The sequence below is a fragment of the Sphaerodactylus townsendi genome, linkage group LG09 (genome assembly GCF_021028975.2).
Source record: "Sphaerodactylus townsendi isolate TG3544 linkage group LG09, MPM_Stown_v2.3, whole genome shotgun sequence".
Classification (NCBI taxonomy): Eukaryota; Metazoa; Chordata; class Lepidosauria; order Squamata; family Sphaerodactylidae; genus Sphaerodactylus; species Sphaerodactylus townsendi.
Genome location: NC_059433.1, coordinates 61076184 through 61090291, shown reverse-complemented (window position 1 = coordinate 61090291; position 14108 = coordinate 61076184). Strand labels below are relative to the sequence as shown.

General features: G+C 39.9%; 1 protein-coding gene across 1 annotated transcript in view; it reads left to right on the top strand.

The window, feature by feature from the left end:
* NCOA2 (nuclear receptor coactivator 2) overlaps positions 1–14108 on the top strand; it is a 165630-nt gene that overhangs the window by 77668 nt on the left and 73854 nt on the right. The window contains exon 3 of the mRNA XM_048507426.1: positions 10365–10469. Coding sequence (XP_048363383.1) covers positions 10384–10469 — 86 coding nt within the window. The 5' untranslated portion in view covers positions 10365–10383. The remainder of the gene's footprint in view (positions 1–10364; positions 10470–14108) is intronic.

The window sequence follows — 14108 nt, the reverse complement described above, 5'->3', positions numbered from 1 at the left end:
CACCCTTTGTATACAAAGCTTAGGTGGTGCTGACCGCAACTTAGCCAGAAGTACTGTGTTAAGGTTCAGTTCTGGTGCAGCCACATCCTCAAAAAAGGTTGAATACTGGCGCGAAGAGATAGAAAAAAAGTGCGAGAAGGGCAACCTTGAGGATGATTGAAGGATTGGGTAGCACCTTCCTTTATGAGGAAAGAGGCTGCAGCGTTTGGGACTCTTTAGTTTGGAGAGGAGACGTCTGAGGGGATATGATTGGAAGCCTATAAAATTATGCATGGGGTAGAAAATGTTGACAGAGAGAATTTTTTCTCTCTTTCTCACAATACTAGAACCAGGGGGCATACATTGAAAATGCTGGGGGGAAGAATTAGGACTAATAAAAGGAAACACTTCTTCACTCTAGCGTGTGATTGGTGTTTGGAATATGCTGCCACAGGAGGTGGTGATGGCCACTAACCTGGATAGCTTTAAAAAGGGCTTGGACAGATTTATGGAGGAGAAGTCAATCTATGGCTACCAATCTTGATCCTCCTTGATCTCAGATTGCAAATGCCTTAGCAGACCAGGTGCTCAGGAGCAGCAGCAGCAGCAGAAGGCCATTGCTTTCACCTCCTGCATGTAAGCTCCCAAAGGCACCTGGTGGGCCACTGCGAGTAGCAGAATGCTGGACTAGATGGACTATGGTCTGATCCAGCAGGCTAGTTCTTATGTTCTTATGTTCTTATGTAAAGAACATGTTTTGAACATTTTGAACTCTTAAAAAATAATAACAACAGGTTTGCCCAACTGTGCAGGCATCCAAACCCACCCCCCAGTCTCCGAAAAATGCTACCTGTGGAGGAAAAGGAAGGCAAGAGAAGCTACAAAGGGTGCAAGAACATAAGGAGAATGCATTGTGGTCCAATCCCATAATTCTGAGGGAACAATGCCTGCCACCCTAGTGCCTACAATGCATGACCACCAGTATGGACTTGGAGGCAGTTCAATCCCGTAATTTTCTGCAGCTGTCTGAACCACAAGGAAGGAGACCCGATTCCACAATGCACTGTTAACTACTGGTAGGGGGTACATGGACCAGGGGGGCATGCTAAAAAAACCCTGCTCCCAGAATGCATTGCACAGCTTAACACTCACCAGTTCCTCCAGATTTGGGGAGGGGTAGCCCAGTCCCATCTACCCACAGAAACCTAGCTACGCAGGGGCAGACGCAAGGTAGGCGGGCTTCTCTCACCAGTGTTGATTTCTTGCGCATGCGCCTGAAGCCCGAGCGACAGCAACAGTAAGCAGATACGTGCATGATGAGCGAGCGGCTCGCGGAGACTGATCGTTCTGCAAATGCTTCTCTGCAGACGGCCTAGGTAGTTATGTGCTTGCTTATTACGGCAAAGACGAAAGAGCCGCATGTGGCTCCGGAGTCGCGGGTTGCAGACCCCTGATATACATGTATTGTCAATGGCCTGGAAAATCCATAACAGCCGAAGACGTACAACCTTTTATATAAGATTCATAAATGTTTTCAGCAGAGTTCTTGTCAAGGGAGAAAATGAGGGGGAAATAACTATTTAGAGTGGAAGTTCATTAGCTGTACAGAGGGCTCTGATTGGATAAAGCAGTGTTTTCTTTTTTTTGAACTTTTGTGTCAAGAACAAGTTTTGTCAAAAAAACAATAAAAATTTGGAGCATTTATCCCCTCCTCATCTGTCAGTATCAGTACCTAGGAGCTCACAAAAAAGTACAGTAAAAACTGTTCAGAATAAAAGTATTACTTTTAAAAAATGAATGCTGTTTTGTCGATGAAATCCTCTCTTAGATATTTAAAAAGTTATACATAGTAAATAGGAATCAAGTATAACTTCTATAAGTTAGTTGATATCCATCAGGCACAAGGGTCTCATTGGCTGAGATACACCTGTGTCATAGGCATATGTCATAAATAAATGTATTTCTAAAAAGTTGACTGGAATGCAGTTTTTATGTCCTAATTTTTACTTGTCACTTGAAGGGCACTTGAAGATGGTCTGTGTAGATAAAAGGCCACTGCTGAATTGTTCCCCCTGCCCCCAGTTTTTTCTATTTAAACTGTGAAATGTTCCCTTTCTGTATCTTCCATTTCTACAATATCCTTTTTTGTAATGGAGGAACCAGAAGCGGATGTAGTATTCCAACTGTAACTACACCATACTCTGTGAATGGGCATTAATATACTTCCTGGCTCTTTTCCTAAAGGTATCTAAAGCTTGCCTATTCCATCTCTACTACACACTACACACTTTTTAATTGAGCTATTGATCAGATCTCTTCCTTGGTCAGCTTCCAGTTTAGATCCCATCAGTGTATATGTAAACTACACTGTTGCATTTTAGGATCAAAAAAATCTTGTACCAGTTGTGCATCAAATATAAAAGAATGCTGAAATGGTATGTGGAGTGGGTGTACATCAGGCACTGTAGCTGTAGAATCAAATAAGTATGTAATTTTTGGACAACTTCTTAAAAATGGTGTGTTTGAGAGGAGTTTTTGATTTCTATTAGACAAGTTGCTCAGTTTGTACTTAACAGAATAGTATGTTCCATTGGTTTGCAAATTAATTCCAAAATACTTAGAATATTTTAATGAAGAATTTAAAACATTTACAAATTAAAATGGATCTGTACTTTCCAATCAGTTGATCTATTTCACACATCTCTGTTTTTTATATAGTTGGGTTCACTGTTTAGCATTTCCTCTACATAATTAATTACTTTCCATTCAGTTTTGTTCAATGATATTTTCATGCAGTGAGTAGAGAAAGAGAGCAAGATGTAAATGCAGAGCAGAAAGTATTGGGAACAGTACTGTCTTTTTTGATAATAGTCGCTGTACTGTGGGTCTATTTGAAGATGATTATTAAAATGTAATTTTACTTTTGCAACACATTGTATGCATTTAATCTCACTTTCAAGGGCTGCTATTCAGTATCAACTATGGTTATCTAATAACTGTCCTAGTTATTGGTTAAAGTATTTAGATACCTTCTTCCCACCCTATGCTAAAAAGATATTTTCTTGCCATTTTCTTGATATGAAGCATATGAATATAATTTTAATGTATATGTTTATAACCAGATTAATAGGTACCATTTTCTAGCTGATTAGAGTGTTTAATGTATGGTATTCTTTACTTCTTAATCAATACATTTCTTTAATTGATATTTAAACAGATAATTTTGAATAAAGGGATCTTGGGAAAAGTTTTTCATGAAGTTCTGTTACTGGTGGCTGATCACATCTTGCTCCCTACCCTTCATTTTAGCAGTGCTTAGGCTAGTTACTGTAACTGTGAAGTTTACTTTTTAAAAAACTTCCATCACTTACAGAGTAAGTGGCAAAATCGATATCATTTCATGTTAGTCAGAGAATACAACTTCTTTTTCTGTTCCATTGTTAAAACCTTCTCCTGCTATTCTGGGGCTTATTAGAGGGGCTTATTAAAGGTGGCTGACGTAGTCTAATATGTAAGCAGCTCAGTGAATAGCTATATTAAGAATGTTAGCCTATAGAAATACAGACACTAGAAGCCATTTTGTGCTGTTGATGTCAGACTAGCTAATTTTTCCCTGCTTGTAGTTATAGCATGAAGCATCAAAATGATACTTAGAATTGCCGAGCTGAAGGTCTCGATATTTGAAAGGCAGCCTTTTAATATGAAGACAGGGATGCTAAGGCGTGTGCTTTCAAGTATCAGTAATCCTTATCATGAATCTTAGCCATGTATCTGGTGGTAACAGTATGTGTTAAGAGCTCCTGCTGCCCATTTGCAGCCTAATGTGTTTATTACATTGTCTTCCCAGTAGCATCTGTGTGTTAGCTAAAAAATTAATGAGCATTATTGGCTTTCAGTCAGGCACTGGAAGTCGCATTCCTTTTTCTAATACATCACTTTGAGGCTGTTTATAGTAAAAATCAGTATTAGAATAACATAGTAAATTGTAAGGTAAATCCTTTACTAGAAATCTTTCATATTTTGTTACAGACTTAGCCTTCTGCTGTGCGGGGGGGGGGGGGGGGATTCATAGGATTGCTAACTTCAGATTCAGAAATTATTGGAGATTGGGGAGGGGTGCCTGGGGGGGGGGGTTGAGTATGAAGAGAGGAGAGACCTTGCCAGGGTATAATTCCTTAGAGTCCAACTTCTAAAGATGCTGCTCTCTCCAGGGGAGAAAGTACTGGTAGTCTGCAGATGAACTGTAATTTCAGGAGGTTTCCAAGCCCCTCCTGGAGGTTGGGAACACTTCTCCAGGGCCATGTTTTGGGCAGAGAAGGAGAATAAGAAGGGTAAAACAAATATTTCCATGTAAAGACTGTAAAACTAATATATAGTAACAATAGACGTCACAGTGAAGGTTGGGATTAAAGATAGTTTCTGAGTCTGAGGAATTTTATTTTGCAAACATTAGTCTTTTTTTCTCATGAATTTGATGTATTGTTGGTTGAAAGCAGTAGCCCTGTTATTGGTGTATTTGTACACTTCCTTTCAACTACAGTTGCCAGGTTCACCCGGCCAGTGGCAGGTGGTGAGGGGATAGGGTTGCCAGATCAAGGTTTGCAAACTCATGGAGATTTGGAGAAGGAGCCTGGGGAGGCTAGGGACCTCAGTGGGGTACAGTGCTGTAGAATCCACTCCCCAAAGCATCCATTTTCTCCAGGGGAACTGACCTCTGTAGTCTTGAGATGATCTTTCATTCCAGGGTATCCTCAGATCCCACCTGGAGGCTGGCATCCCTACTAAAAAGTACCAAGGCATCTTACAAAGTAACAAATACAGTAAAATTAGCAAAGCCATAAAATACAATAAAATACAGTCAAAATAAACAATATATAAATTCAGATAAAAATTTCTACACACAAACTGGAGAAACCTGCTTGTGCCCTTTGGTTGTCTTGGAGCAGCAGGACCTTTGACACTAAAGCTGCTGGGAAGAGACAAAAATTCTGTTTTTGATAGCATCTCCCCTTGGGTCTCCCCCTTGTCCCAGTTCTGGTTGTAGATTTGCCTAGATCAGGGTTGACCAGCTTCTATATTCTTCATCCACCACTCAGTTCTTTAAACAATAGTCTAGGTACAGAAGCATGTGCGTGCATGTGCGTGTGTGTGTCCCCCCTCCCCACAAGTGCCAAGGCTTAAAATTAGGGTTGCTGAAGATTTCCAGCTATTACAATTGATCTCCATACAGTCAAGGCATGGAGAAAATGGCTGCTTTGGAGGGTAGATTATATCACATTATACCCTGCTGAAGCCCCTCCTTACTCCAAACACTACCCTCCCAAGGTTCTACCCTCCCCCCCCAAAAAAAATCTCCAGGTATTTCCCAACCCAGAGCTGGAAATACCTACTCACATAGGTACTCAGACATAACACTATGCACGCACGCACGCACGCACGCACGCACACACGCACACACACACACACACACACATGTAACATACATGTTATATAAATCTCTTTGCAGGCCATATTGGATTCCCTGGTCACCAGTATCTTAGATTTAAATGCAGTATGCCTGGTATATCTAGGCAAAAATACTTCGTAACCCTGTGGATTTGTGTTAAATTCTTTTACATTCAATATAGGTAACAGTAAACTGTGTGTACTTACGAATGTAGACAGCTGCTAGCAAAGAGCCTTTATTTCATGTAATGAATAGTGATGATTGTGTAGTGAGGAGGTTTTGAGTAGTTACAGATGTTCTAAAAATATTAAAGTCTCTGGAAATCAATAAGACTGTTTAAAAACATTAAATAATCATCCTGGGATGTGAAGGGAAATACTAGAAGTTTTGGTACTAGATTTTATGCTTGCATTGGCCTGGTTACAACTTAGTAAGACAATGCTTCAAACGTCCAGTGATAGTTATGGTTAGTGTTAATGAATTTGTTACAGTTGATATGATTTGGATAGCTATACTGCAGGTAAAGAAGCACTTGGCCAACACAAGACTATTCATTTTCTTTAACAATTTTAGCAGTGTGGCGGTTAGAACTCCTATTTGATTATTTGATTAACTCCCGTTAGGCAATTCACTTCTTGACTTTCACAAAATCATTTGTTTTGGATTTTTAGATTTGAATTTTTCTAATTCCATTTATATCCGATCTTACCACACAGCTGTGTGAAACATTGCAGAAAAAAAGGGAACTGAGAGAAGGCACAGTATCTTCCACATGGAGTTGTTCCTTGTCTTCCTCTCATGTGGCTATGTCCAGTAAAAACAGCCATTATGTTATGACAGTGGTTTAAAAAGGTACCAGTACTCTCATATAAGGTTGTGCCAATTTTCACCAATTCCCTGTTCAGAACTTTAGGAAACCACCACCACTACCAGCCCGGTTTTGGTACCCAACTGTGGTAAGAATCTCCATTCTGTTTATCTGGATGCTTCTTTGCCAAGACAGTAAAATTTTTAGACATGATAGAATCTTGTTGTATATTGCTCTTTATTAGAAAGGCGATGATACAAATGTCTGTTTTCATCAGGAGTCATGTATTCTCCATGTTGTCAGGCAGTGTCCAGATAATTTACCTGAATTAATGCCAGTAACCAAACAAAAAGGTGCTTGCCTTCTATGCAGTTGAAGTGCTATATACCTGTGAGGGAACTCTGATGGTGATTGTTAAAGATGTATGCCCAAAAACTATTCAGACATCAGCTGTTGTGGCCAATAAATTAGCAAGCATGAGAATGTATTCTGTGAATTCTCCAATTAAATGGTTTAATGCATTGCACCTTACCCAGTTTTCTCACTTCTAAGGACTCTCCTATACAAGTCCCACACTCAATCCATTTTATCAGCTCAACATTTGAGAAAATGCAGGTGGTTAGAGCCAGTGACAAGATGTGCTGTCAGTCATATGTATGTCCCCTGCTTTATCACAAGCACAGGCCAACATCTGGATTATTCCTATTTTCGTCATGAACTTGAAAAGTAACTTTCATAGATTTCTTTCTGAGGTTAGATTAATTCAGCAAAGTCTTTATATTTTGTAAATTATTTAAAGACATGTCCTATCCACACATTTTGAGAAGTGTAAAATTAGAAACCAAGAACTTCTACTACATTGTGGCAGAAGAGGTCATACCATTTACATATTTATGTATTGTACTAAAATAGAATCATGATAATTTCAGCAACATTCAGTTTATAGCTTCAAAATAGTATAGGAAAGGGCATCTGATTAATTGTTTTTACTTGAATGTGCATGATTCAGTAACTAGAGTTTTCGCTTAATTATACTTTTGTTTTCCTTTGCAATTTGCCTTTGTAGTAATATAGTGCTAAATATGCTAACACTTTATGATTCTATGTATCTTAGGCTATATACACATAGCTTATTTCAAAAGGATGGAAAGTTTATCTGAGTAAACTTTTTTGCAGTTTGAGAAGAACTGTTTGGAAAATGGTGTTAGATAGGATGCCAATCCTTATTTCTTGGGGCAGGTCCTCTTTTCTAACTAATTTGTAATATAAGGTAACATGGCTTTTTGGCACATTGCATTCAGTTACATCCTGCTGTTCACAACTCACACAAGAGAACTTCTCAGTGGTTCTCAACCTTCCTAATGCCGTGACCCTTTAATACAGTTCCTCATGTTGTGGTGACCCCCAACTCTAACATTTATCCATTTTACAGATGGAGAACACTGATGAAGAGAGTCTTAAGTGACCCCTGTGAAAGGGTTGTTCGACCCCCAAAGGGTTCCCGACCCCCAGGTTAAGAACCACTGCCCTATTTGATACTTTTCTGGGCAACAGCACTCCGATCCCACTCTCTCTAAATCACAAGCCTACTCCTCTCACATTTTACCCTCCTGCTCTTTGTGTGGAATTACAGCAGTGTTCTGCCTAAACTTCCTTAAAACTCAGCATATTAGAGGGCATGAGATGCATTAGGGCAGAAGCTCCATAGATAACGGAGCGGAGCATGGCTCCATGTTGATCAGCCAATTAGCTGAAGCCCATTATGATTCAGAGACTATTCATTCAGGTGAAGATAAGTGCAGTAACAAGATATGGAAGAAGAACTCTTCAAATCTTCAGTCCTTTACAAAACTACTGTTAGAAAAATATGCTGGAACTGCAGGGTTACAGCTGAGTTTGGTTGCTTGGTTTCGATTTCATCCGCACCTCCTGCAATTGGCATGTTTCTTCAATCGGAACCAGAACCCTCTGCAGCCGACTTGAAATTAAAGGTCAGCCAGTCTTGGATTTCTTGTGTTGCATCTTTCTCAGTTTTTCGCCCAAGAGTCATAGATAGCATTTTTTGCTACACATGAAAAAATTACATTCTAAATTGATATTATTGATTTAGACTGTTTTTATGCACATTAGTTGTCACTCCCCTATTTCTTTGAATTTTTACTTTTAAGTTTATGTATTTTAAACAAATATCTATCTTTTATCATTTATTTTGCATGAATAAGTTACAATCTTTCTTATAATCTAATATATATTTACTGTCACTTTTTGACAACGTGAGTCCCCAAAAGTGACAGTAAAAATAATCAGAATCCTACACAGCTAAAAACACAGTGAATCAGTAAATGACATTATCATTAGGTAGGGCCTGATTTGCTTTTTATGTAGGACTTCAGGAAGCAGCATATATGTCACAAGTAAATTCTCCATAAAGCCTTCTAAATGGTTTGTCACCTCAGATTGTGCATAAATACTGTACTTACTACTACTCAACTACTTATTTTTCTTTTGACTTTAGCAGTATAGTTGTCTGGCACAGCATCTCTTGGTTTTTCAGTTCATCCAGCAGTTCATTTAAGAATTGTTATGTGAGGTGCTTTATTCTTGCAGTTTAGGTTTGTTGCCACAGTGTTCTGTGTAGTCTTGCAAGAACACATATCATAACCAAGAGGAGTAGGTTTTAGAGATTTTGGGATGAGCTGAGAGATGATGACGTTTGGGGAAAGGGAGAGAGCTAAGTGGTTTATAAAGCTACAGTGTCCGCCCTCCAGAGCAGCCATTTTCTCCAGGGGCACTGAGCTGTCATCTGGAGATTGGCTGTGATTCTGGGAGATCTCTAGTACCCCCCACAGAGACATCACTGGGAGATCTCTAGTACCCCCCCCCCCCCAGAGACCTAAAGAGAATTTTTGAGACATTTTAATATTTAACAATTTAGAAACACAAGTGGGCTCTGGTTGGCTGGAATAAAATGTTGTTAGTCTTTTAAAGGTGCCTCAAGATTTATTTATTTTCACTGCATCTAGGGCTGTACTTGATAATATGTGATAATATATATGATCTTTCTTTACTTGAGTAGTTAGTGATCCTGGGAAATTGCCCTTTGGAAACCTAGTGCATGCGTTAACTTGGCATAAATTGTTATGATTTGACTGTTTCTAAAATTTATCTTTTTGAATATTTTTTATAAATAGTAGCCATGTCTATGTACAAATGGTAGTATGTCCCATGTTAATTGTATTTCTGTTGTGTATTTTTAAGATAGTATTAGAAAATGCTTTGGGTTGGGCTATGCCTGGACTAGTGGATATAAGAGACTCTATCAGTAAAATCCTAACAGTATTTTCCTGGGAGTAAGTCCTGTGGAATAGACTTGTTCGAGATTGATTTCTCAATCTTCCCTAATTTTTCCCATGTCTGTGTATATGGGGAATAACTAGGGCAAGCTTATATAATCTCTGGCCGGTAATAGCTAGAAAATGGCAACTTCACATTTTCCAGGCAAACATACAAGCAGTTAAAAAGCAGCAGTGGATGCTTCCAGGCTTCTACTTTAAACAGCCAAGTTCTAGTAGTCGCAATCCAAAATCTCATCATGTAATTTTTAAAAACTTTTTCTGATGAATAACCTGCTTTATATATTATATAACTTCCTCATTGTACTGGAACATAGAAAAGCACAGAAATTATTCTGACAGAGCATGTGAATATATTTAATTGTGGAGAAAAGAAAATATGGACCAAGTCTTATTAATGGTATTCTTTATTCCACTTTCCTCCCCGTTGAGGACCCAAGTGGAATACAAACAACATCAGTACTATTTAAATACACAAAATACCATTTATGCTAGATACCCTGGGATATCCTGGACTGGGCTGCAGTTCACTAGAGTGGTCCAGAAAGGCCAAAAGGCCCATAGCCAGATTTCAGTCCCTTGCAGCAGGAAAAAAATAAAATCTCAGTCTGTGATTTAAACAAATGGCAGTTTTCATCTCCCAATTCCCCTCCAGTCTTATAATGCGGTGAGATAATTAAGATGAGACAAAATAATTAATGGAAACAGTTGAAACACCCACAAAGCAAAAAAGAAGCATTTATTCTGAAGCTGTGTATTGTGTTTTCCTCTTTTTCAGTTGCTGATATGTGTTTAAGATGAGTGGCATTGGCGAAAACCCCTCTGACCCAGCCAGGGCAGAGTCAAGAAAACGCAAGGAATGTCCTGATCAACTTGGACCCAGGTTGGTTAGAATGTAATGATCAAACCTAATAAACTAAAGTGCTCTCTAGAAATTTGTATAAAAATAATAGTTTGAGCAGTTTTATATAATTTTTATTTCTTGATATGTATGCCTCAGGCCCACTTTGCACAGGCCTGTGAAGTGGTGGCACACCGGTATGAATGATACTGGTGTAGCACTGGGGCCGTTCGCATACTTCTGTGTGGGCGACCCCGCAGCTGCCACAGCTCGCAGAAACGCTTTCACATGGAGGCGCCTCCATTTCATTTTTAAACTTACCTTGTCTTCCCCGCACAGCTCTGCAGGGATGAGGGGACACACCCCCATGGCCATGGCAATGCCTCGGGGGTTGGAGGGCAGAAGGTGTGTCCCCTTGTCCCTGCAGAGCTGCACAGGGAAGAGAAGGTGTGGAGAAAAAGTGGACACGCCTAAAAGCGGTTACTCCCACCCAGTGCCGTTTGCTCGGCACCAGGTGCAAAACGCCATTTTTGTAAAAAACTTGCTCATTGAGTGAGTTTCAAAAACAGCGTTTTCCTGCTGGCAGGGGGAGCATAGTGTTGCCGCATTTCAGAGGCAGCAGCCGTGCAAAGCACTCCCCTGGAACTGTGTTTTTACCACTCCTGGGGCACTGTTTTAGTCCCGTGCGGAGTGGGTCTCAGTGTAACTCTCAACCTTTTAAAAAAATCACAATAGTTCAACAACTAAAACGCAATAAACGCAACCAAACCAATCCCTCCCCCTCCCCACCTGCCACAGTAAAAAGCCATCGACAGCAAGTCTTGAAAGTTAGACACCTGGACAAGAAAGCTGATATCTTAGAATTTGCTGCAGTATTTTAAAAATTGTGAATAAATCCTCTCCAAAATAAGTGTACTCATAATACTGATTTTTTTGAAATGCTTCCAATTTGCAGGAAAAAAAATAAAAATATAGTGGTTTTAAATCACTCCACCAAATAAACAAGCATTAAGCCCTCCATATAGAGAAATGCTATGACATAGCTCAGAAGTAATTCATAGGAGTACATAGTAGTTTTTAGACTTTTTTCTTTCTGTGATATAACTTTTTGTGTGTATGTGTGTGCTCTTCAGACAGGTGCACATTTTCTTTAATGTGAATTAACATTAGTATTGGCATCTATAAATCCAGTCTCTGTTAAAAGGTATCTATTAAAAAGTATTAGTGTGCCATTTTTTCTCTCTTTCAGCATTTTAAGAATTAGAAATAAATTTTTACTCGACTGGGTTAATAATATACCGGTAATAACAAAACTGTAGATCATGCACTCAGCTGCTGCAAAAAGATCAGACTGCGTACAGAGACACAACTCAGTGGCCAAGATGATCCACTGGAATTTATGCAAGAATTACAACATCAGGATGGCTAAAAACCATTGGGAACATCGTCCAGAGAAGGGCTTGAAAAATGAGAATGTCAAGATCTTGTGGGGCTTTTGAATCCAAACGGACAAAGTGTTGGCACAAAATATACCGGATATCACAATGATCAAAGACAAAAAATGACTATCATCAACATAGCATAAGAACATAAGAACATAAGAACAAGCCAGCTGGATCAGACCAGAGTCCATCTAGTCCAGCTTTCTGCTACTCGCAGTGGCCCACCAGGCGCCTTTGGGAGCTCACATGCAGGATGTGAACGCAATGGCCTTCTGCGGCTGTTGCTCCCAAGCACCTGGACTGTTAAGGCATTTGCAATCTCAGATCAAGAGGATCAAGATTGGTAGCCATAAATCGACTTCTCCTCCATAAATCTGTCCAAGCCCCTTTTAAAGCTATCCAGGTTAGTGGCCATCACCACCTCCTGTGGCAGCATATTCCAAACACCAATCACACGTTGCGTGAAGAAGTGTTTCCTTTTATTAGTCCTAATTCTTCCCCCCAGCATTTTCAATGAATGCCCCCTGGTTCTAGTATTGTGAGAAAGAGAGAAAAATTTCTCTCTGTCAACATTTTCTACCCCATGCATAATTTTATAGACTTCAATCATATCCCCCCTCAGACGTCTCCTCTCCAAGCTAAAGAGTCCCAAACGCTGCAGCCTTTCCTCATAAGGAAGGTGCTGCAGTCCCTCAATCATCCTCGTTGCCCTTCTCTGCACTTTTTCTATCTCTTCAATATCCTTTTTGAGATGTGGCGACCAGAACTGAACACAGTACTCCAAGTGCGGTCGCACCACGGCTTTATATAAGGGCATGACAATCTTTGCAGTTTTATTATCAATTCCTTTCCTAATTATCCCCAACATAGAGTTTGCCTTTTTCACAGCTGCCATGCATTGAGTTGACATTCCCATGGAACTATCAACGAAGACGCCTAAATCCCTTTCCTGGTCTGTGACTGATAGCACTGACCCCTGTAGCGTGTATGTGAAGTTTGGATTTTTTGCCCCTATGTGCATCACTTTACATTTTGCTACATTGAACTGCATTTGCCATTTCCTAGCCCACTCACCTAATTTATCAAGGTCCGCTTGGAGCTCTTCACAATCCTTTGCGGTTCTCACCACACTATATAATTCGGTATCATCTGCAAACTTGGCCACCACGCTACCCACCCCTACTTCCAGGTCATTTATGAATAGGTTAAAGAGCACTGGTCCCAAAACGGATCCTTGGGGGACACCACTCCTTACATCTCTCCATTGTGAGAATTTCCCATTTACACCCACTCTTTGCTTCCTGTTTCTCAACCAGTTTTTAATCCATAGGAGGACTTCCCCTCTTATTCCTTCATTGCTGAGTTTTCTCAATAGTCTCTGGTGAGGAACTTTGTCAAAAGCCTTTTGGAAATCCAAGTAGACAATGTCCACTGGTTCCCCCTTATCCACATGCCTGTTTACACCCTCAAAGAACTCTAGTAAGTTTGTAAGACAGGATTTGCCTCTGCAAAAGCCATGCTGACTCTTTCTCAGCAGGTCTTGCTTTTCTACATGTTTGATAATTTTATCTTTAATGATAGATTCTACTAATTTGCCAGGAACAGATGTCAAACTGACTGGCCTGTAATTTCCCGGGTCCCCCCTAGATCCTTTCTTAAAGATTGGTGTGACATTGGCCATCTTCCAGTCTTCAGGGATGGAGCCTGATTTCAGGGATAAGTTGCATATTAAAGTGAGAAGATCAGCAATTTCATGCTTGAGCTCTTTAAGAACTCTTGGGTGAATGCAATCTGGGCCAGGGCAATACCTGGTGACAGCAGGGTCAGTGGAAAAGAACATGAGAAGCTCACTAAATATCATGATTTGAAGATTGAGATTCAGCAATTGTTGCACAGACCAGCTGAGGTTGTCCCAGTGGTAATTGGCAACCTGGGCCCCATTCCAAAAACACTAGGGCTGCACTTGAAGTGCCTTCAAATTGACAAAATCAACATCAGTCATATTAAAAAAGCAGCCCCACTGGGATCCCGATGAATACTACATCGAAACATTACAACGTCCTAGGCCTCTGGGTGGGGCTCAAATTGTAATGAAAGACCCATAACCAGCTATAGAACTGGCAACTGTGATATTAAACAAAATTAAATAATGAGAACCAAAGTAAGAAATGCAAAATAACCCAGTCAACTGAAGTAAGAAGTTATTTCCAAATCTTAAAATGCTGAAATAGAAAAGAAA